Source organism: Dermacentor silvarum, chromosome 2, assembly GCF_013339745.2.
Source record: "Dermacentor silvarum isolate Dsil-2018 chromosome 2, BIME_Dsil_1.4, whole genome shotgun sequence".
NCBI classification, from domain to species: Eukaryota; Metazoa; Arthropoda; class Arachnida; order Ixodida; family Ixodidae; genus Dermacentor; species Dermacentor silvarum.
The window spans coordinates 214,678,841-214,700,096 of NC_051155.1; the positions used below are offsets into that span (position 1 = coordinate 214,678,841).

At 47.2% G+C, this 21,256-nt stretch overlaps 1 protein-coding gene across 1 annotated transcript in view; it reads left to right on the top strand.

The window, feature by feature from the left end:
* Positions 1–21,256, top strand: part of LOC119442586 (lachesin) — a 185,876-nt gene that overhangs the window by 138,077 nt on the left and 26,543 nt on the right. The window contains exon 2 of the mRNA XM_037707512.2: positions 13,908–14,026. Coding sequence (XP_037563440.2) covers positions 13,908–14,026 — 119 coding nt within the window. The remainder of the gene's footprint in view (positions 1–13,907; positions 14,027–21,256) is intronic.

Genomic DNA, 21,256 nt, shown 5'->3' on the forward strand with positions numbered 1-21,256 from the left:
TCTTTCTTGCAATCTCTTGCGTAACTTCTCGTATTCCAGGTATTACATGACATATCTAAAGTTATTAAACTGACATAATTAAAATATTCCACTCCATTATATTATATAAAGATGACTTAAGCGGCCTCAAGTTTTAGATAGAGGGTTGGAATTGTACTCTCTGCCACAGACTGTTTATAAATTTGGTGCTGCTAAAAAAAAAAAAACATGTATATAGCGCATATATAACACGAAGTGCCGATGCAGCCTAACTCTTTATGATATCGTATCGCTACAGGCAGGTAAGAAACAGTTTGTTTTAAATATTCGTGGAACGCCTCGGGTTATCTCAAGTAACATTTGTTTCAAGTATGTCGTTAAATAAACGACACATATTCAACATTTTAAGGAGACATTCGCCGGTTAAAGCGTGCTCGTATGTCGTCTGCATCGTTGTGAAAACCAGTAATGGGTACTCTTTGTGTTCTCATTACGATCATTGTTGCACTAAACCTATCTAAAGACACTAATCACGGCATTCATTTTTTAGCCATCTGTTTGGAGTTTCTGTAAGAATACTACCGATAGGCGAATAACGAAAGATGCCAAGTTCAAGCTGGGCTAATCCTATCGGATAATACACTAGCTTCATTTCTTACGGAAACCGGGGTGACTGGCAATTCTTCTTATTTTTATTACAGAGTGCATTCTGTGGACTACGGACGAAGTCAAGGAAATGTTCCAATTAATGTACCGAGCAATACCGAAAGAAGTGCGACGTAGAAGTTATGGCCTACGATAAGGAGTCTTGCAGTCAGTTTTAATGGACGGACCGGGAGAAGCAACAGGTTAAGTAGCTACGTAGGGCTTGTGTATTTGTATATCAGCCGAAATAAACTGCTATAAAAATCTCTGCAGTGATTCTGTCGCTCCGCCATTTTCTACCGCGGAACTACCCTGGCGCCCCAGCGGAGTATGCAGCTGTTGCATTATCTGTCGTGCGCGACGCTCCGATTCCTAGAGGAGAGAAAGGGGGGAGCGTAGGATAGGTGAGAGAGGGGGAGGGGACGCGCAGCGCTGTGGGGGTGTGGTACGCGGGCGCCGCTCCGTAGAGGATTCCGAGAGGAGAGAAAGGGAGGGAGCGTAGAAAACGAGAGGAGAGGGGACGCGCATGCGCTGTGGGGGTGTGGCACGCGGGCGCCGCTCCGTAGAGGATTCCTAGAGGAGAGAAAGGGAGGGAGCGTAGAAAACGAGAGGAGAGGGGACGCGCATGCGCTGTGGGGGTGTGGCACGCGGGCGCCGCTCCGTAGAGGATTCCTAGAGGAGAGAAAGGGAGGGAGCGTAGAAAACGAGAGGAGAGGGGACGCGCATGCGCTGTGGGGGTGTGGCACGCGGGCGCCGCTCCGTAGAGGATTCCTAGAGGAGAGAAAGGGAGGGAGCGTAGTAAACGAGACGAGAGGGGACGCGCATGCGCTGTGGAGGTGTGGTACGCGGGCGCCGCTCCGTAGAGGATTCCTAGAGGAGAGAAAGTGAGGGAGCGTAGAAAACGAGAGGAGAGGGGACGCGCATGCGCTGTGGTGGTGTGGCACGCGGGCGCCGCTCCGTAGAGGATTCCTAGAGGAGAGAAAGGGAGGGAGCGTAGAAAACGAGAGGAGAGGGGACGCGCATGCGCTGTGGGGGTGTGGTACGCAGGCGCCGCTCCGTAGAGGATTCCTAGAGGAGAGAAAGGGAGGGAGCGTAGAAAACGAGAGGAGAGGCGACGCGCATGCGCTGTGGGGGTGTGGCACGCGGGCGCCGCTCCGTAGAGGTATGGTGAGCTAGAGAGATCTAGTTCACTATAGCCCCGGCGAACGCCTTCCCGCCATTGCCACGTTGACGCTGCTCTGCCCGCAACACTGCTTGCTCGGTTCGCCGTTGTCGCATGCATTCGATATCTCGAGTTAGCTCGGCGTCGTGGTTAGCAGCATCCGCCCTCCATTGGCGCTTGCGTTCCACTAGAAACACAAACATGCAACCAATAATTGAGAAACGCTTCAATACATCGTCGGCATTAACCCACTGCTAAACACCGGGGCCGCACGTTTCAGCTTCGCTGGTTAACCATCTGTACGTAGTGCTTGGGTGGTGTTTTTTTTACGTCTTTCAGAAACTACAGAGACAGATAAACATCAAAACTTTGACTGCCAACGATTTTATTACATTAAAAGAAAGCGTGATCGGAATAATAAGGAATGTCATTAAGACACTACAAATGAAGAAATGCTTTTTAGTTAGAAAGTTGAGAAAATCCCAAAAACTCTGACCTCCCATGTGTGCCTATCATCCCTCCTTAATTTAGAGTGGTTTACTCGTCTAAGGAATTTGGGAACAGTGAACGTAGACGAAATCATTCTGCTGCTCTGAAATAGTAACTTAGGCAGTGGTCATCAGAACAAACGTAAGAGCTTTTCGGACTTTCCTCAACGCGATGGTCTTCGCACGATTTATCAGAATAGCAGGAACGTAGCGAACTACTGCACCCGTCTTGTAACAGGCCAAACGAAAACGTGCTGAACACTAAGTGCAATAATATAATGGGCGAATTCACTGAATACCGAAACAGCTAGAAAGGTGCTGTCCTCTGACCTCTTGCACGTTCTTCCAGAACATCGAAATATTGTTGCATATTTTGTTCAAGAATTAATGGATTAACATTAACTAGACCGTTATTTTTTTCAATATACAGATTTGCATGCTCTGAACATAAAATGACCTGCTTTTCGAACGTCTCCAATTACATGCTGTTGCTCGTGCTTAGCTTTGCATAGAACAAAGGCTACATGTTGGGACTAAAGTTCGACTATGAGCTGTGCCACCCTGAAAGCTGGCCCCGTGGTTAATCTCAAACTGTAATTCCGCAAAGCTGTAGTCTTTCTCGGTTTTCTAGAGCGGTCTAGTGGCCTTGTGGCGTACGTATGTTATACAGTGTCCACGCAAATTTGCGGCATTATCGAACATGTTTCTATAAATTCGAAATTTTTACAACGTTTTTTTCCTGCAGAAGTGTTCATTTCAATTTCGGAACAGAGAACTTGCTAGGAGGTTTGCAACAGCTAAGATAAAACCAAAAATTGAAGTTCGGTATATTTTTTTTTCTTCTCATTTCGGGTAAATTCTGGTGTTTCATGTGCTAAAATCATCATTTTATTATGCGTCAGGTCATAGTGGGGCCTTCCAGATTTTTCATGATCTTTTGGGGTTTCTCCACCTCCATTGAATGTACAGTTCGAGTACGTTTTATGGGAAGCATTATTAGCCTCAAGTTCTCATTTACCGAATGCTAGCATGCGTATACATACGTATGTATATACGTACGTATACGTATACATACATATACATACGTATACGTATGAATATGTATACATACGTTTATACGTGTACCTTTATACAGGGTGTTTCTGCGAACACTATCAAAAATTCGTAAAGGTTGCCTGCGGCAGATAGCACAATTCTAGTTCATGAGATGGTCTACTCGAAGAGGCGGACATTACTTCCACAAGAAATTGAAATGCACAATCGAATAATTAACAGAAATTCACTAATTAAGTTTTTAACAAATTACCTGACGGCCCATATTCCAATTTACTAATTGTAGCCGTGGAGTTCGCAAGGCGGATCCACTTGGAACGAATTCTCGGGATGACACCAGTTTCGAGATATTAATTCCGGAAATTTTCGGAGAAATGCATTGGCGTTCCAGTTACGTTCTTAACAAAACGTCGCTTTCTGCATTGAAGCACAAAATGAACTGAAACGCCGATGCATTTATCCGCAAAGTTCGGGAATTAATATCTCGAAACTGGCGTCATCCTGAGAATTAATTCGAAGTGGATCCGCCTTGCAAACTCCACGGTTAAAATTTGTAAATTGCAATATGGGCCATCAGGTAATTAGTTAAAAGCTTAATTAGTAAATGTTTGTTAATGAGTCGATTATGCATTTTATTTTTGTGCAAGTAATGTCCGCCTCTTCGATTAGACCACCTCATTAACTAGAATTAGGCTATCTGCCACAGGCAACCTTAAATAAATTTTGAAAGTGTTCGCTGAAACAGCCTGTATGTCTCTACAAGTATATACATGTACACCTGGCGACAAAATCGCCTCTTGAAGATCCCAAGGTGACGGCATGCCCGGCCAAGCCTAACCGAACGGGAGCGATCACAGCGTCGGCGGCTGGCCGCCCGCTGTAGCCGAGAGATATCTGTTGAGAGATAATCCTTGGCAAGGCCAAAATGGACTCCATCAAAACCGCCCTGGTCGACGCAGACCCTGAAAACACCCAAACCTCCGAAAGAATGGAAATCAACGCCGCATCGACAGGTGAAAGCAACGATACTGACGGCAATGGGGAGACTGGTTTACGGTTGCCCGTAACGCTGGACGCGATGCCAGCCATCCAACAACTACGACGGGAGAATCCAAACCAGACCGCGCTCCCAACCAGGCACACGAACGAAAACCACGACTCCCACCACTTCCACCGTCTGACTACAAGATCGTCTTCCGTCCACGAGACGGCCTCGACTTCAGCAAATTGGCAATCGCATCGCGTCGCCCGAGCGGTGCGTCAGGCTGCCCACATTACTGCAACCGAATCTGACGCACTCACACTGAGAATCCGCAACGAACAGAACCTGGCAGTGGCAAGCACGCCAAAGGAGGAGTTGGCGGAACGCATCAGACGGATCACTACCCTTCAACTTGGTGGGAAGGAGTACCAAGTATACGCATACGTGGCAGCCCCCGACATGTCCTGCAAGGGAGTTGCACTGGGATCGACAGTGAAACTCACCCGGACGAACTAATGGCTAATCTACGCTCCCCGCAAGCACCGATTCTCTTCGCACGCATGCTCGGAAAGTCGACCGGCTGCCTCTCATCACCTTCGACGGGCTGGAAGTCCCAAGAACAATTTATTATTATGGTGGAGAGCTCCTATGTCGACCCTACCGACCGCTGTCTCAGGTATGCAGCATATGCCTGAAACCGGGCACAGGGCGGACATCTGTCCCACGCCGGAGAGTGCCCGGTGCAAAAACTGCGGACACGAAAACCCATCGGAGGACCACCAATGTCAACCGAAGTGTGTGCTGTGTGAAGGCGATCACCCAGTCACGGACCCAAGCTGTCCAGCCAGGCAGCGCAAGCCCTTCAACAAATCACACTTCTTACGTAACGCCGGCTACACCAGTGACGCCAACAACGTTCCCACCACCACCAACCCTGGGAGTAGCACCAATCAACCAAAAACTCCCGGGTCAAAATCGCCGCCAGCTTCCACGGAGACGAACGTAGACAGAGGCCGATCACCCCGAAGATCAACGGACTCAAAGAAACGAGATAAATCCAGGGACGCATCCGCATCCAGATCACAAAGCCTACCACGTACAAAGACACCCCGACATGAACGGCATGAAGCAGCTACAAACGAGCAAGGGGCGGAATCACGGTCAACCATCGACATGGTGGAGAAGAGCGAGAGGAAAGCGCTCACGAAGGGCCCTGGTACGAATCCGCCGAAGGTGAGCTGGGCTGAGCGGCTTTCAAATCCTTCCCCCTTACCTTCTCCCACTGCCACTAATTTTCCACCCCTTACAACATGCACACACAATACTCATACAGGGCAGGTGCCTCTCACAAATAACTTCACCACCAACGCCCAGGTGCAGGAAATGATTAATGACATAGCCCGAACACTTAGGCAAGAGATGCGAACATTAGTAAACGAAATGGCAATCACTCTTCGACAGGAATTACACCAGTTAAAACACGAGTTTCAACAAGATAGAGAGCGCCTGAGCAACGAAATGCAACGGGACAGACAGGAACTCAAGGAGAGTTTATCGCAAGATAGGCAGGAAATAAAAGAAGAAATCAAAACCACCCTGCAACAGATGTTCATTGAGCTAACCCAAGAATTTAGACAACAAATTCGCGACGAAGTTACTCAGACGGTCGTCCACAACGCCACCCTCAACCGCACCCGTGTTAGTCCGCTCGAGGCAAGAGAAGATATCCGGGCGCATCCTTACGCACGCCCTTCATCTCAGGCCAGCTTACAATAAAAAATGGCTAGACAACAAAATGTCGCGCAAACACAACCCATCAAAATTTGGCAATGGAACTGCCGCAGTTTCCGCCGCAAACGCGGAAATCTAACGCAGTTCATACACGCACAGACACACACACCAGACATATTGGCACTACAAGAAACATACATTGAACCTAAACTGACTGGATACAATACTTTTGCGTACAAAGAACACCACAATGGTCCGATTAAAACAGCGACATTAGTGTCAAAGAGGTTAACCGCAATCGACCACACCCTCAGCTCCGAACGCATACCGCACGTGCTCATCGAAATCATTCCCGTAGACAGGAAAGAGCCTAGCTTCTTTGTCCTCAACATCTATAGTGCCCCTAAAGAGCGGGCAGACTGTTTCGATGGGCTCTTCAAACACGCACTAAAGGAATCAAAGCAACGTTTGCTTATTGTAGGGGACTTCAACGCAGCACACCCAACGTGGGGTTACAAGACCGCTAATCCAAAGGGTCGACGGCTAGCACTGACGATAGCTACAACTAGGCTTGACCCTACTTACAGACGCAGCCCACCCAACGAGAATAGGCAACAGTGTCAGTCGAGACACCTGCCCCGACCTTACACTGATCAAAGACATCAGGTACCAGGGATGGCACAACCTCGATGAGACCCTCGGTAGTGACCACAATATAATAGAAACGCATCTAATAACACCGCGAACAAAAATTAAAGAACGTAAAATACGAATGACGGATTGGGACAAGTTCCGACAGCGGCGCAAGCAAGAAAGCACCAACGAAACCTACGAAGGCAGCTTGAAACCAGAAACTCTGCAGGAATGGATCCGACAAATTCAGACAGACTTCCGTGCGACAACGAAAATCATCGACACGTCACCAGAACATCCCGATGTCGACAGGCACCTATTACACCTTTGGGAGGCTCGACATTGCCTGCAAAAAAGGTGGAAAAAGCAAAAGCACAATCGCAAGCTCAGGCAGCGGATATCCGCCTTAACAGCCCAGGCGGAAAGTTACGCAACCGAGCTAACGCGAAACAATTGGAAGAACCTATGTAATCAAATGCAGGGTACCTTGGGCACCGCCAAAACGTGGGTACTGCTTAGAAATCTCATCGACCCCAATCAATCCAAAGCAACGAGCAGCAAAACCCTTCAAAAAATCTTGAGACAGACACCTGGGACTGATGCGGCCATAATACAACAGCTAAAAGACACTTACATAGGTACAGGCCCCAAACCAACTTACATAGATTATCCGCATGCGGAGCCTTCGGAATTAGACAAAGAAATCACACCACATGAAGTTAGAGCGGCACTGCATCGAATAGTACGCAACACCGCCCCGGGAGCAGACGGAATACAGTACCGGCTTTTAAAAAACCTCGACGACAGATCGATAAAAGAACTTACAGATTATTTTCAGTACCACTGGCTAGAGGGCACGCTGCCGCAAGAATGGCGGCACGCCGATATTACAATGATGCCAAAACCAGGAAAGCAGCCCTCTCTAAACCAACTGAGACCCATCTCGCTCACATCATGCATAGGAAAGTTATTTGAAAACGTCGTCCTGGCAAGACTTCAGCCGTACCTAGAAGAGCAAGCCTTATTGCCGCACACAATGTTCGGTTTTCGACCGGGGCTATCCACTCAAGACGTACTACTGCAAATTAAGGAAGAGCTAATCGACCATATCAGCACTCAACAAAGCAAAGCCATCCTTGCGTTAGACCTGAAAGGCGCGTTTGATAACGTAGCTCATGACCTCATACTCACCAATCTAGCGGCAACAAAGTGTGGCCGACGACTATACAATTACGTCCGGGCGTTTCTTAAAGATCGCACTGCGACTATAGGCATCGGAAATATACGTTCGGACTCTTTCCCTCTTGCGGGAAAAGGCACGCCACAAGGGTCAGTGCTTTCCACCGTGCTATTTAACATAGCTATGAGCAGACTACCTGCACTACTAGATGCCATACCGGGAATTAGGCATGCGCTTTATGCTGATGATATCACCATCTGGGCCACCAGTGGCTCAGACGGTGAAATACAGGACGCACTACAAGCAGCAGCCGATGTCACCCAGAAATATGCCCGGGCAGGGGGACTTACGTGCGCAGCTCAAAAGTCAGAACTGCTTATAGTAAAAAAACTCCAAAGGAAACATCACCTACCACCTGACATCACGGTGACTATCGAGGGTGAACCTGTAAATAAGGTGAACAAATTGCGCTTACTAGGACTCCATGTTCAAGCCAATGCGAAAGCGACATATACCCTGACGCTACTGAAGAAACAGATTAATCAAGTAGTGCACATGATCCGGCGGGTCACGAACCGCCGCCACGGCCTAAAGGAATCCGACGTCATGTGCATCATACACGCTTTAATCGTAAGCCGCATTACCTATCACGCACCTTACCACCGACTCACCCAAAACCAAACAAACCAGCTAGACACACTCATACGAACAGCAGTGAAAACGGCGACAGGCCTTCCTATCTACACCTCAACAGCCAGACTATTACAGCTTGGTCTACATAACACCACGGCCGAATTAATCGAAGCCCAGAAAGTCGGGCAGATCGAACGACTTAAACGTACATCGACAGGAAGGCACGTACTCAGACAATTACGTTACCCAACATCAGAGTTTTCCCCACGAGAGCCCCTCTCAATCGCCCCAAACATCAAAGAAAACATTACAGTGGCCCCCATACCTCGGAATATGCACCCCGAACACCATAAAGGCAGGCGCACTGCGCGTGCAATGGCACTGCACCGAGCGTACTGCAACGACCTCGACACCTTCTATACAGACGCCGCGTGCTACCCTGACATTACAGCCAAAGTGGTAGCGGTGGCCGACTGGAGGGGCGAAGCACTATTATCAGCCACAATACGCACTGACAACTGCACGGAAGCCGAAGAATGTGCCATAGCCCTCGCCATCAGCGCTCAACCCCCAGATAAGATCATACATATTCTTACAGATTCGCAGCAAGCATGTCGAAACTACGCACAAGGACGGATTTCACCGATCGCTCATAAAATTCTACACAAGAAGCAAAACATTCCACTAGTTCACCTAGTCTGGACACCTGGGCATGCGTCTCTCCCTGGCAATGAGCGCGTTCATGCGGCAGCCCGAGGCCTAACCCTCCAGGCACCGGTGGAAGACCAGTCCAACCCAGACAAGGTGGAAACGATACCGCTTACATACACGCATATACTACAACACCACAGACTATCCCGTAGAATATTCCCCCCACCACACGTGAAGCTAAACCGTGCAGATGCAGCCGCTTGGCGTCAGCTCCAAACTAATACGTTCCCCAGCCTTGCTCTCCGCCACACTTTTTACCCTAGCCAGTACCCCGACAAATGTACTTTCTGTGGTGGTCACCCAAACCTCTACCATTCTACGTGGGAATGCTCCAAACCACCCGGCTTACCTAGAATACCCAACCCCTCCCCATCCCAGTGGGAAGCCGCTCTTTCCAGCACAGCCTTCGACGACCAGCGATGCCTGATCGACCGGGCCAGCCGGATAGCAGCAGCAAATGGGGCCCTGGACTGAGGGCTCCACCCTCTGGGACTTCGTCTTAAAACATAAAATAAAGTTTTCTACTACTACTACTACTGCCTTCACGTCCTTGTGGGACTACGAGTGATGGTGTTGGTAGCGTGAGAGTGATGGCGGTGGTCGAGTAGCGCCTATATAGGACAGCGGCCGACCGTACACTCGTCGCAATGCCTTGAATAGTGATTGACTTCATGATTCAAAGCAGTGGCACAATGAATGCGCCATGTTCTATTCGCAACCGCAGGCATCACACGCACTACGGTCGTTCACTCTAATTAGCGTAAAAAGAAGAGGAAGAGAAAGCGATCAGAAAGAAGGTAAGGGAGGTCAACCAGATGAGCGTCCGGTTTAATTGCTACCCAACACCGAGAATAAAAGACAGTGGGAATAGACTGAGGAAAATAGGGCCAGAATGAACACTGCGTGCACGCGGGAGGTTATTTTAGTAAAGGTATTACGTAATGACGGTACGATACGGGCCACATTTAACGAGGTGCCCTAAAATTGAAACAATATGCAGCCGTGGTCGAGATTACGCTTTATTCTAAAACGCATCGGGTGCCGCAGACGACAATTTCAATCGATGATGACTATATCAGGACTGTTAAATACAAACTAGAAACGTCGGTCCACGTAAGCGCTCACAATTTAATAATGACCTCAGTGTTTTAATGAACGGGCTAGAAAGCTCCAGGAGGATGGAAAGAAATGCATGGCAGCGATTTGGGTTCGCATTATAAAAGGCATATAGGAACTGCATGAGAAGTTTCGGAAGAGTAGGAAAAAGGAAAACAAGTGGGAGTATTTTTCGCAATAAAACTTAGAGTAAAGCGTATGATTGTGACACCATATTCCTACAGGAAGTAGAACGTCATTGATGTTTATTTAGGGTGTATCAGCTATCATGCATCATGTTTTTAAAGAAGACGGGCCATTATACGCGAAGATAGCCAAGTGCATATTGTTCACAATAGAGCGGAGCAGCCGCCAGTTATTTTGGTGTTGACGCCATTCAACTTATAACTAATATTGCAATTACCTAATTTTTAAATGCTGCTATGAATGACGTGATGTCAATGAAGAATTTGTAGGCAATTGAAAAAAACTTTAAGCTGGCACGTTTTCAGCCAGGTACTTTTTGCGCGTTTATTTTTCCCGGCTGATAAAGAAATCCCGCGAAAAATGAAAAATATCACGTGACTAGCCTACCACCCGCATCAAAAAGCAGTGCCCTCAAACAAGCTCGACCGGTGTTAATGAGCGATCTTTCGTGCCCCGGCCGCCACTGCGCGACGCCTTGGTGTTGCTACGGGAGGAGCGCCGGTACCTCTGCTAATTGGCCGCGCACTACAACAAATCCTGTTCTATAGCTTTATTGAATCGCGATAACTTTTAATAATTACCTGGTTCTTGTAACTACAGAGCGTCTCCTGTCATCTTGTTTTCCCACAATATAGCAACTCGTCCTGTAATATTTCACTAACTTGTGCAGATAACGAGACCATGACTTGAGAAATAAACTTGACTTTAGGCATGCCGGTTCTCTAGACAGAGAGTACGTTCTTTTGGGGCTTTCAATTAAAATACACATGGCTGTCAGCGCTATTCCCGTACTGTGTGTTTTGTACTTGCCTAAGTTGCGCCATTTTAGCCAGTAAGAGGGGAAAAAACTCTCTACTGAATAGGCAGCGTTGTAAGCCTTTGCGTTGGTCTTGGTTGTGACCCTTATTTGCCCAGCTGACCGATCGCAATGCCAGGAACCATGCTGTAAATGAAGTAGCGTTAGGCACTGCCTCGTTTTCAAGCGAGGTCAGGTCTTTCAGTGCAAGGGCTAACCAAGTGTTCCATCTGGCACAAACTAAGACAGAGTGCCGCCTGCTTCAGCAGCTTCCTGCATCCTACACAACTGTTTAACTGGATTCCATTAAAGAGACACCGTTAAGAGCCAATAGAGCTCTCCTTCGATATCCGGTTCTCAGTGAAACGCCGGGCTTCTTTGATCTTCCGCTTTCTTCTAGACTACCTGGCGTACAAACAACACTGGGCCAAGTTGATTCGACGTCCGCGCACTCCGCTTACGAGGAGGTTTACCCGCTCCTAGACAAATACACTCCGGTTCCATGCCAGTATGTCTTCAGTCGAGTGCGCTCTCGAATTCCGCCACACTAGAGCGCCATACCCGACACCAAACAGGGTAATGTTTCTTGTTACGAAGCCAATTTTCTATAGAACTGGCGTTTCACTCGAGATTAAAATGAGCATGAAAGTGATAAGCCCAGCTGGAATGTCATAATTCACCTTCTTTTTAGTAATTTCGATATACCCTTTTGCGAGTTTTGTGCATTTCCTCGTTGCAATGATTCTAGAGTGTGTAAAACAGAGCGTTCGTGTACGTAGACAACGCTGCCGCTGCTGCCTCCAAAACTGCCCCGAAAGCATCGAATGCAATCTAAATGGGTGCTTTCAGTGTCATCGAAGTCCCTGGGAATGCATTAGTGAAGGTTGCATCAACTCGCTATCAGTACAGCCGAATAATAACGTTACACTAATTACGTTATTCAATTTACTCTTTTAGGCAGTGTAACATGGCTTTGTAATATAGCCCTTCGGATCGCATTTAAAAAAGAGCCTTATATACGTACAAACAAAAAAAAAGAAAAAAAAAAACGTGGTCGGGGTGGTTCGGGATGATTTTCTCCGCCCACGACGCTGTCATGCCCGCGCAATCGCGCCCACTACTCACGATCAATTTTTTTACCGAGTTTTCGTTTTTCAAACTATTTTCGTGAATTATTTTATTTTCCAATGTTTTGATGCGGTTAGCATATACTAATGAGCGATTCCGCTCTATAAAAATGTTGGTTGTGAGTACAGTCAATATGTCAATATCCTGCCTATTTTCTTCGCCTCTCTTCTTTACGTCGCGCTGCCCAGGTATATCTATGAATTATATCTTTTCAGCCGTATGCAGATTTGTACACGTTACAGAAAAAAAGTAACCGATTACAATTATAATTATTACATTAAAATGTTATTGATTACAGTGACGGATTTCTGCCCCACGAATGTAACGGACTTGTAACTAAATAGTAATCCCTTACTTGTAATTTACTTTCCTCCTAACGTTTATTGATAGTGCACAAATACAGTAAATAGAACGATCTGGCCCGGCTCTTTAAATGCGTCCTCTCCAGCCGTTTGAACGTTGTTTATGTTTGATTACTCATTGCCCCGATGCTCCCGTTTAGGTACTTTATGAAAGGCAGCGTTTGTTTGTACGAGCGCCTTTGACTCTGCAGTGCGGTCCGTGCACGTCTCCATACCCCCACCCTCTCTCTTTCTCTCTTCCTTCTTTCTCTTCCCCTCCTCCCTTCACCCAGCGTAGGGTAGCCAACCGGACTCTTGACTGGTTAACATCCCTGCCCTCCTTATACCCCCCCCCCCCTCTCTTGTTATTATGGCTCGGTGAGGCTCACTATGCAATCGATCTGATAAATAAAAAAATGCAATCGATCAGTTACAAGTCCACAGAAAATGTAATTGACTACAAGTAATTATACACATGGAACCCGTTTCGTACAATTCTTTCTGTATCACTCACCATCCATGTCTATCTAAAAATGATTGAGGCCTGCAGTCATGGCTGGACACGTAGTTCTTAAACAACGGGAACGAGTAGCCGTGCGGTAACCGGTGATCACGGAGGTGCATGCTTCCATCCTATCGACGCGTGGGGAATCATTTTCGGGCGCTGTTACTTGGGCAATACGCTTATTCGACAGTGTTATTTCCTTCTCTCGGCACTGTGCACCTCGACTTGAACTACCGGAGATGTATGTTTGTAAACGAAGGTGTCTTCATGAGGCAAGTTTTCACGACTAGTGACAGATACACAGTAACAACTGCGGCATTCGTGCTTCTGAAATAACGAGCAAACGACAGGCTAGGCAGGTGAGAAAACGCTCTACTAATGTTTATTTCACCAACATGCACTCTCTCACCTAAGACAATGAGTCAATAGAAAAATTAAATAAACAAGAATAATGCAAGGAACACATCTGTCAAGATCAAGTTCATCCTCACTGAAACCGGTAGATTGTTTCACAATGAACATGTAGCTCGGCAGGTAACGGTACCAGTCAAGAAGTGGTGGCATGCCTAAATGCTCCATAACTTCCTCGCCCCAGTAGCACAGGCGAACTTTTTTTGTTCCTTTTTGCTTCATCGCAGGTGCGGCCCAGGCGACCACCGCCAGGCCTCGGTTCCTGAGCGGTATCAAGAACGTCACTGTCGCACAAGGTCGCGAAGCCACTCTCGAGTGTCACATTGAGAACTTGGGCAAAAACAAGGTAAGATGACGAGCATACATCCGTACAGAGATTCTGTTTGTTATGCAAGAACAAATTGAACGCTAGTTTAAAATGCTGAAAAACGGATAATTAGTCTCCGGCATTTTGTTGGGTTCCAAGCAATAATATTTCGGAATCATGCAGCAAGCTTGAACTGATGGGCGCAGTTCTCGCCCTTGCGGTCTAGCTCTACGAGTTGCGCGCCCACTGGTGTTAGCAACTTCATGTCTGGGGACGCTAGAGAGCTCTTTTGCCTTTAAATGATATTGATATTCAGGCTGTCGTCGCAGCAGAATAAATCACTCGGTGATCCCATTATTGTATCATTCAGAGTTATACGTCCCTTTCGAAGCGAACAATGTCTCGCGTTCAGAGCATATGTCGCCGCGAAATAGCACTCCACATAGGCGTTAGGCCAACGATGTCTCCGAATCGTAGACTCGCATTGAAACAACGTGCCCTCCGCGCCGCGACGGTTTGCAACGCTGATTGCGCCCGCCGCTGCACCTCAAACCGCGAACGCACAATAAGTCACGTGTGGCCATCGTATCTGGAGAGGAATCTACGTCCGGCGCTTCGGAAGCGCCTTTAAGGACGTACGGACGCGATCGCCGGCAGAGACGGTCCGCGTCGTCTGCATACGTCGCTACGACGAGGAAAGACGATGACGACCGCGCTGCCCTCTCGAGGAGGAACAATGAGGCCCCGAGAGCGGCGGCGGCGCGGGGGCAGCGGAAGAGTTCTTAATTGCAGCCGGAGGCCGCACGTCTGCCGCCCCTTTCGTTTGGAGGCAGTGGGGGAGGGGGGTGGCCCTCCGGCGAGGTATAGCGCAGGCGCGACCCTTAATAGCTTGTTAAGCCGATAGGCGAAAGCGCACAATGAGCGCGTGCCGCGCGGGTCGGGAGGAGAGCGGAGGAGGCCGGGGCGCCGCGGAGCGGTCGCGGTGCCTTTGTGGAGAAAGACGCGGCGCTCCGGCGAAAGGAAACGCGCGTGTCAAACAAGCGGGCTGTAGCAGGTGACGACGAAACAGGAGAGTGATAGGAAGTGATGACAGGTGTAGCTCAGGGGAAAAAAAAGAAAGCGCAAGTAGTGCATCAACGAAAGAGGAGGAAATGTGTGCGAATATTTACTGTATAGAACGGTTGTAGTGTAGCAATGTGCCTGTGGAGAAGAATGAAGGAACCTTTATGTGCACAATTTGGCGCCCCTTGGCACAGAACCAGCTGATCAAAAAAGAAAAAAAAAGAGACAGAATGTCTGAGTCCTTTGCTCTGCCTTAAATGTGAATAGATAGACTTAGTGACAAAAAAAAAAAAAGAGAGACTTCCGTCTTCTAGCCGGCTGTTTCTCTTCTTGCTTTGGGAGCATATTAGGGGATGAAGCATGAAGAGGCATGAGCGTACGTTTTATGTAGCAGTTGAATCCATAAGAAGCTCGTGTGGAGCATATGCCGATGAACAGTGCATGGCTAGACCTTATCATTAACACTACCTGAAGCTTGTGACTAATAAGTCGTGCTTTCTTTCTGAAGTTTTTCTTTATCTTCAAGTTAAACCGTAAAGAAAAAGCAAACGACAGGTTCAGGGCACTACTCTGCGATGTGTAACGGCCTCTCTGGTGTTATCGGACACAAAATGTTGTCCTGGTATTTTTTTTTGTACATCTAAGTCACTTTCAATCACCCGTTGTGAACCAGAGCCCGTATTCACAAAAAGCTCTCACGCTAAAATTTTACGTAAGAAAAAATTCTAGACACTGCTCACGCTGCAGATATTCTTAGCAATGACGACCGGTCAATGTCAAAGAACAATTAAGGTACGTCCGCAGCAACGACAAAAACGTTTGCGGCATGCCGGAGGCGGTAGAAAATGTGCCGCAAGAACAGGCGAGCGGCAACGCTTTCCAGGCGCGGAGTGAATGGGTCTTGGAGCAGTTTTGCGAAACAGGCTGCTTGCCGCCGAATGGGCAGACCAATGAGGAGCGGCCGATTCATTCACAAGGTCAAACGCTATAACAAAATTGGAGGACGCTTAAGCTTTGCCTTTAAGAGTAGAACGCGGGACCCGTTCGCATCGCATCGTTCGCATATGGCAAGTAGGCTTCATTCACAGCAACACTGAACATGGGAAAGCCAGCTTACAAAGACCAAGCTTACACCGATCCCATTAAAGTCGGCTTCACTTTTAAACTAAATGCATTGCTGGAAAGTCGTTTTTTTTTTTCAGGGGCAATATAAGTGGTCTTATATTAAAATGTGAAGGCCCTAACACCTATTTTATTATTTTATGAAGTGTTGGATATTGCCCCAACGCGCGCAGGTCTGGTAGAAATGCTGGAAAAGGGGTTTGTGTGGAGTTTCTTCGTAGCAGAATTAGGTTTTCTCGTACATTAAAATTACAGTCCGACGCCGATTGGTAAGCAATCCGACGGCGAATCCAACGCTGAATGGTAAAGTCGTACTTCACCATTTTTTGACGGATGTCACTGTGAGAAATTCAATTTTTGATCACCAAAACCTTGCACCACGTGGAGAGCCTGCGCGGTCGATGTGGTTGGATGATTTTCTCCGCCACCCGCGATCACACGCCGGTTGCCGACGCCGGCTTTTCTGCAACACGGAGGCCTAAACGCTATCGCGTTAAATATAGCCCGTCTTTCAGAATCGCTGTTCACCGCCATAGTGAATCCATCTGATAGCGATTCACTTGATAGCCACGGTGGCAAAGACGCCCGCAAGTGGGGCCATGGCAATTCTGGCGCGTTCTGCCAACTGCGGCATGCCGCGCGAGCGTTTTCTCCCGCTAGTGTGAACGTGCAGTCCACCGTAAAAGTTTACGGGCTGCGGTTTCTCCTGCAAATGTGAATTATTGCACTGTTAAGGCATGGCGCTTCTAATTTAACGGGGTCGGGCAAAATTTCACAAATAAATGATTTTTGGTTTGTTAGAGATTTGGAATCCGCAGTCTTTCCTGAACAACGCCGACTGTGTCATTTACCCGGAAAATGACTTTTTCCAAAAACGATATGGTGCCCGGCCAGGCCCCTTTTTACACATATACGTGATCGGTACCTCTCCTGCGTTTAAAAAAATATCTGAAAGAAAAACGCAAGCTTTCTCTAGGTTTAGCGAAATGGTTATTGCTCGTATGTCAACAGCAAAAAGCTGCCTAGCTTTCCATTTTTAGCCAAATCCATAGACGTTGCCGGTATCACTTCAAGGCCAGTTATCTCGAAACATCAATTTTTGCGACGTTTGACCCTTTTTGTCTGAGACCACAAAAGCTAGAAGAATATTTTTTCCCACTACCAAGGAAACACAAAATAGAGCCTATTGAACTAGAATTATGGAAATCAATCCAGTCAATTTTGTCTGACAAGCTGTTTGATGGCCATTCTGGCTTTGCAAATTGGGAGGGTCCACTAAAAACAAAAGCAAAATAGAACTAAACTATAGATAACAATAATTATAGTTCAGTAACGAGAACACAGATAGCTGAATACAATGATACCAACATGAATCCTCTAAGCCTAGCAGATCTTGAGAAAAAGGCTCACATACATAGGCTGCAATGCATGGGAGGTATAGGGTGTACCTTGTTTCCTTAATGAATCAGTGTAGGTGGTGAAGGCTACTACATGCTGGAATATTTAATTTGAGGCTGTGTGACCACGCTTCACGGGAATTCAGCTTCTTGGCAGATCCTTCGTCGCGTAAACTTTTGTGGTTGACGGTATACCTTTACGAAAGAAAAGCTTTGTGAATTCGGCCCCAGCTATGTTCAGTTAATGACCTTGTTGCACGAACAATTTAGCACCACTCGAAGATATTGGTGACTCCACAGACAGTCACTAGATTACGAAGGTACGTGCGTTATTCTAAGGAAATAGATTATTGCATAAACAGAACTACTCTGTCCAAAGAACTCCCCTATGACATAATTGAGGCATAGCTAACATATTTAGCTACGTAATGACTGCGGAACCTGACCAAAGGTTTACCGGCTGTCCATCTTGAACAGTGAAAGTGTGTTTTATCGTTTGTCACTGTCAACCTGCAAAACATGTCAAATTTTACTGGAAACAACCGTACTTTTCACATGAGCTTGAGTCCAACAGCGAGGCATATTTTAACAAAATGTTTACAAGGCCGCTGGGCACAAGGCTAAGTACTGGAAACATTATAAGGACTGCGTTCATTTATAACATAAGCGTACTATACATTATGTGCGCTTTCCTCTGTTCGCGAATCCAATTTCGTATTCTTAAATCCAGTTATTCCTCCGCCATTGAGAGTGCAGATTAGACCGCGAAAGGTATGCGAATGATTTCCTCCCATTCGTTAGGTCGCGAATTGAGCGCCCAGCAAATTTCAGGAATTTATTTCTACGCAGCGTAAGAGCAGTGACTCCTGTAATGAATATCATTTGGTCGAAATTGCGCTAGCTTTTTTTCCTTTTGAAACATGGGTGAATTGGCAAAGGGGGCCTTGCAGGATAGATCCTGTTGTCGCGGATATCAGCTTCCGGGGAAAAAAAAACAGAAAAAAAAAACGTTTGAAAGGGCGTCACCAGCTTCCCTGCTTTTACATAATTATGCATCACTTATTCTTAGTACTGGGCCATCCATTCATTAACAACAAATATCACTGTATTCCTTCCGTATTGGCATAGCGCGCTGTCAGCAACATCCTTGAGTCATAGCTACAGAGGCGAAGAAAACGGGTAAAGGTTGGAATGACTATTTTTAGATGAGGCAGTAGAGAGGTCCTAGTTGTCTTATATAAGCGCACATATAAAACCTGTGGCCATATGCAGTATATATCTCCGTGCGGCAAGACGGAGGAACTGCAATGCATATTACCGTACTGGTTTACAGGGAAAAGCGACCCCGCTAAAGTCTCCAATGACTACGCTGGGCAATACGCAGCGTTTTCCTTTTTCTTTGACGTCATGGCTTTACGCGTCATACCACCCATCACGGTACTGGCCAAGCAATTATCCAATTCAGACAACGCAACATTTGAACAGTACGGTTGTCAGCGAGAAAGGCAAAATGGAGAGCAAATACGGACAGACACACCGTGTCAAAGAAGCTCGCATTCTTTATAGCCTTATGAAGAATCAAGGTTGCTTCAACGACCATAGAACAGTCGTAGCCTCCGATCTCTAATTGAAAGGGGGAATTTGGAAACGCCGTTCAGGGGACACAGTACAGAATGGACTAGAATGAGTTTTCAGCCGACATCGGCAACGGCGGTTTCGTCAAATGAAGCGCCATTGAGTCGGCCTTTGTCCCATCGACATAAAGTGAGCATACCGTCCAGCTCGGGTCCGGACAATGTGTAACCCTTACAATGGCTGCACGCAACGATGGCAAATCACCGAAGATGCAGTGAGATAACCGTGCGAAACGCTATATGCAAATACGATACGCAAGACCCAATGTGCAAATACGGATAACCTGAAGTGTACGTAATGACAATCGACGTGCAATACTTAAATACCTGCGCAGATTCCTTCAATTTAGAAAGACGGATGCTTCCTCGTGCTGTAGGTGGAATATAGCGAAAGACAGCAAATTAGGACGGTAATTTAGAATCAAACGGACGAAGTATAAGGCGCTTTTTCAAAATGTGAACATTCATGTTATGAGCAAGTACCACATGAGAATTGATTTTTCCAATGCTTGCGTGTAACTTCTTTTGAAACCGAACAATGCGTTGCAGATGTCCCTGCATTGTGTTATAATTGTTTTCAAGAAACTCGCTCACCTGAACCCATTGCACGCTATATGCACGTGGTGGAAATATCTGCGCTGAGACCAGTAAAAAAAGAAAGAAAAAGAGACCCGTAAAAGCAGTTCTTGACCAATTCTCATATAAAAATACGTGGGCTACCCAACATTCGCACTTTCCACAGATTGTTTCTCGGGCTAAGGACTCCAATATACAGCTAAGCGTCCCAAGAGAAAAGTGGAAACAAACAGCAGGGAAGTAAGTGCAATCAGCTGAGGCCCACATGGCTCGCAATGCCCACGCTGGCGTATGCCGCCCTGGTATGTGTACGAGAAACAGAGGTCGTTGGACACAGAAATATCTAAACTGAATCAGACGAAGAAAGCGTAATGAAAGAACTACAAGTAACAGCCATACAGGGGGCACACACAAACGAGCCCAGGAGACTGGCGTATAGTGACTCATTCAAGCCGGCCTCCGGTAGTAGGCCTATACGTCGGGGAGGTATACGCACAAACGCGTGGGAGACACACGCAGTTGGGGGAAAAGAAGAGCATGATGGGAACTGGCTCCTGCGAATTAGGAACGCTCGGCAGAACTCCCCTCAATTTTGGGAGGAGGTACGGACCTCCCGACGTCCCTCCAAGCGGGCTCCCGTCTGCCTCGCGGGCCGCCGTCGTCTACTCCGCAGACGTCTCTTTTCCCCCTCTCTCTCACCCTTCCTTGTTGCCGAGTTGCTACGCAGCGTGTGGCGTGGTTTTCCCATCTTGCTCTTCAATCATTTCGTTCTCCTTCTTTCGTTTTTCGATCTATCCAGTCTGTCGATGAAGCGAAGCAGGCGGCCAACGTGTATTTCTTCCTGCGCTCCTGTAACGCCAATATACGGTGCAGTGTTTCGCGAGCTGCGAGGCGTGCAGTGGCACACTCGTGTCCGCGGAAAGAAGTAGTGCCTACTTTTTGATCATGGCGATGCTTCACGTCGGTTAATGTCGAAACTTTATGCTGATCAGCGTATTTGCGTGCAATTTCCGACTGTATTGCCAGTCTTGCAGATTCATACTGGGGTGGTCGCTGTAGTAACGATCCCACATAGAAACCATTAATTTTACATTGCCTCATATCCCCCCCTCCCCCCCCCTCCGCGTCCGCTACTTTCATTTTCTATCAGCAACACCCAATCATACGGATGTTTGAAAGAATCCATAAAAATACAGTGAATTGTCGAGTATGACGGTTTGGGGTGCATGCTTTGCAGTAGGGTTCCACTGAGCAAGGCAATTGACTGCTATTTATGAGCGTCCAACTGCGCCCTATCTTCTATATGATAAACCAGCAGCTGTGGATGCTTTGTCTACAAATGCAAACAGAGCTGATCAGGATGTCAATGTGCCTTTTCTTCTCCTTTAGACATTTTGATAAAAAGGTATACTGAAACGCTGGGAAGCTGGCAGCTTCTGGGCCCTTCATCAAAACTCTCACTATAGGGTACCTTGCCT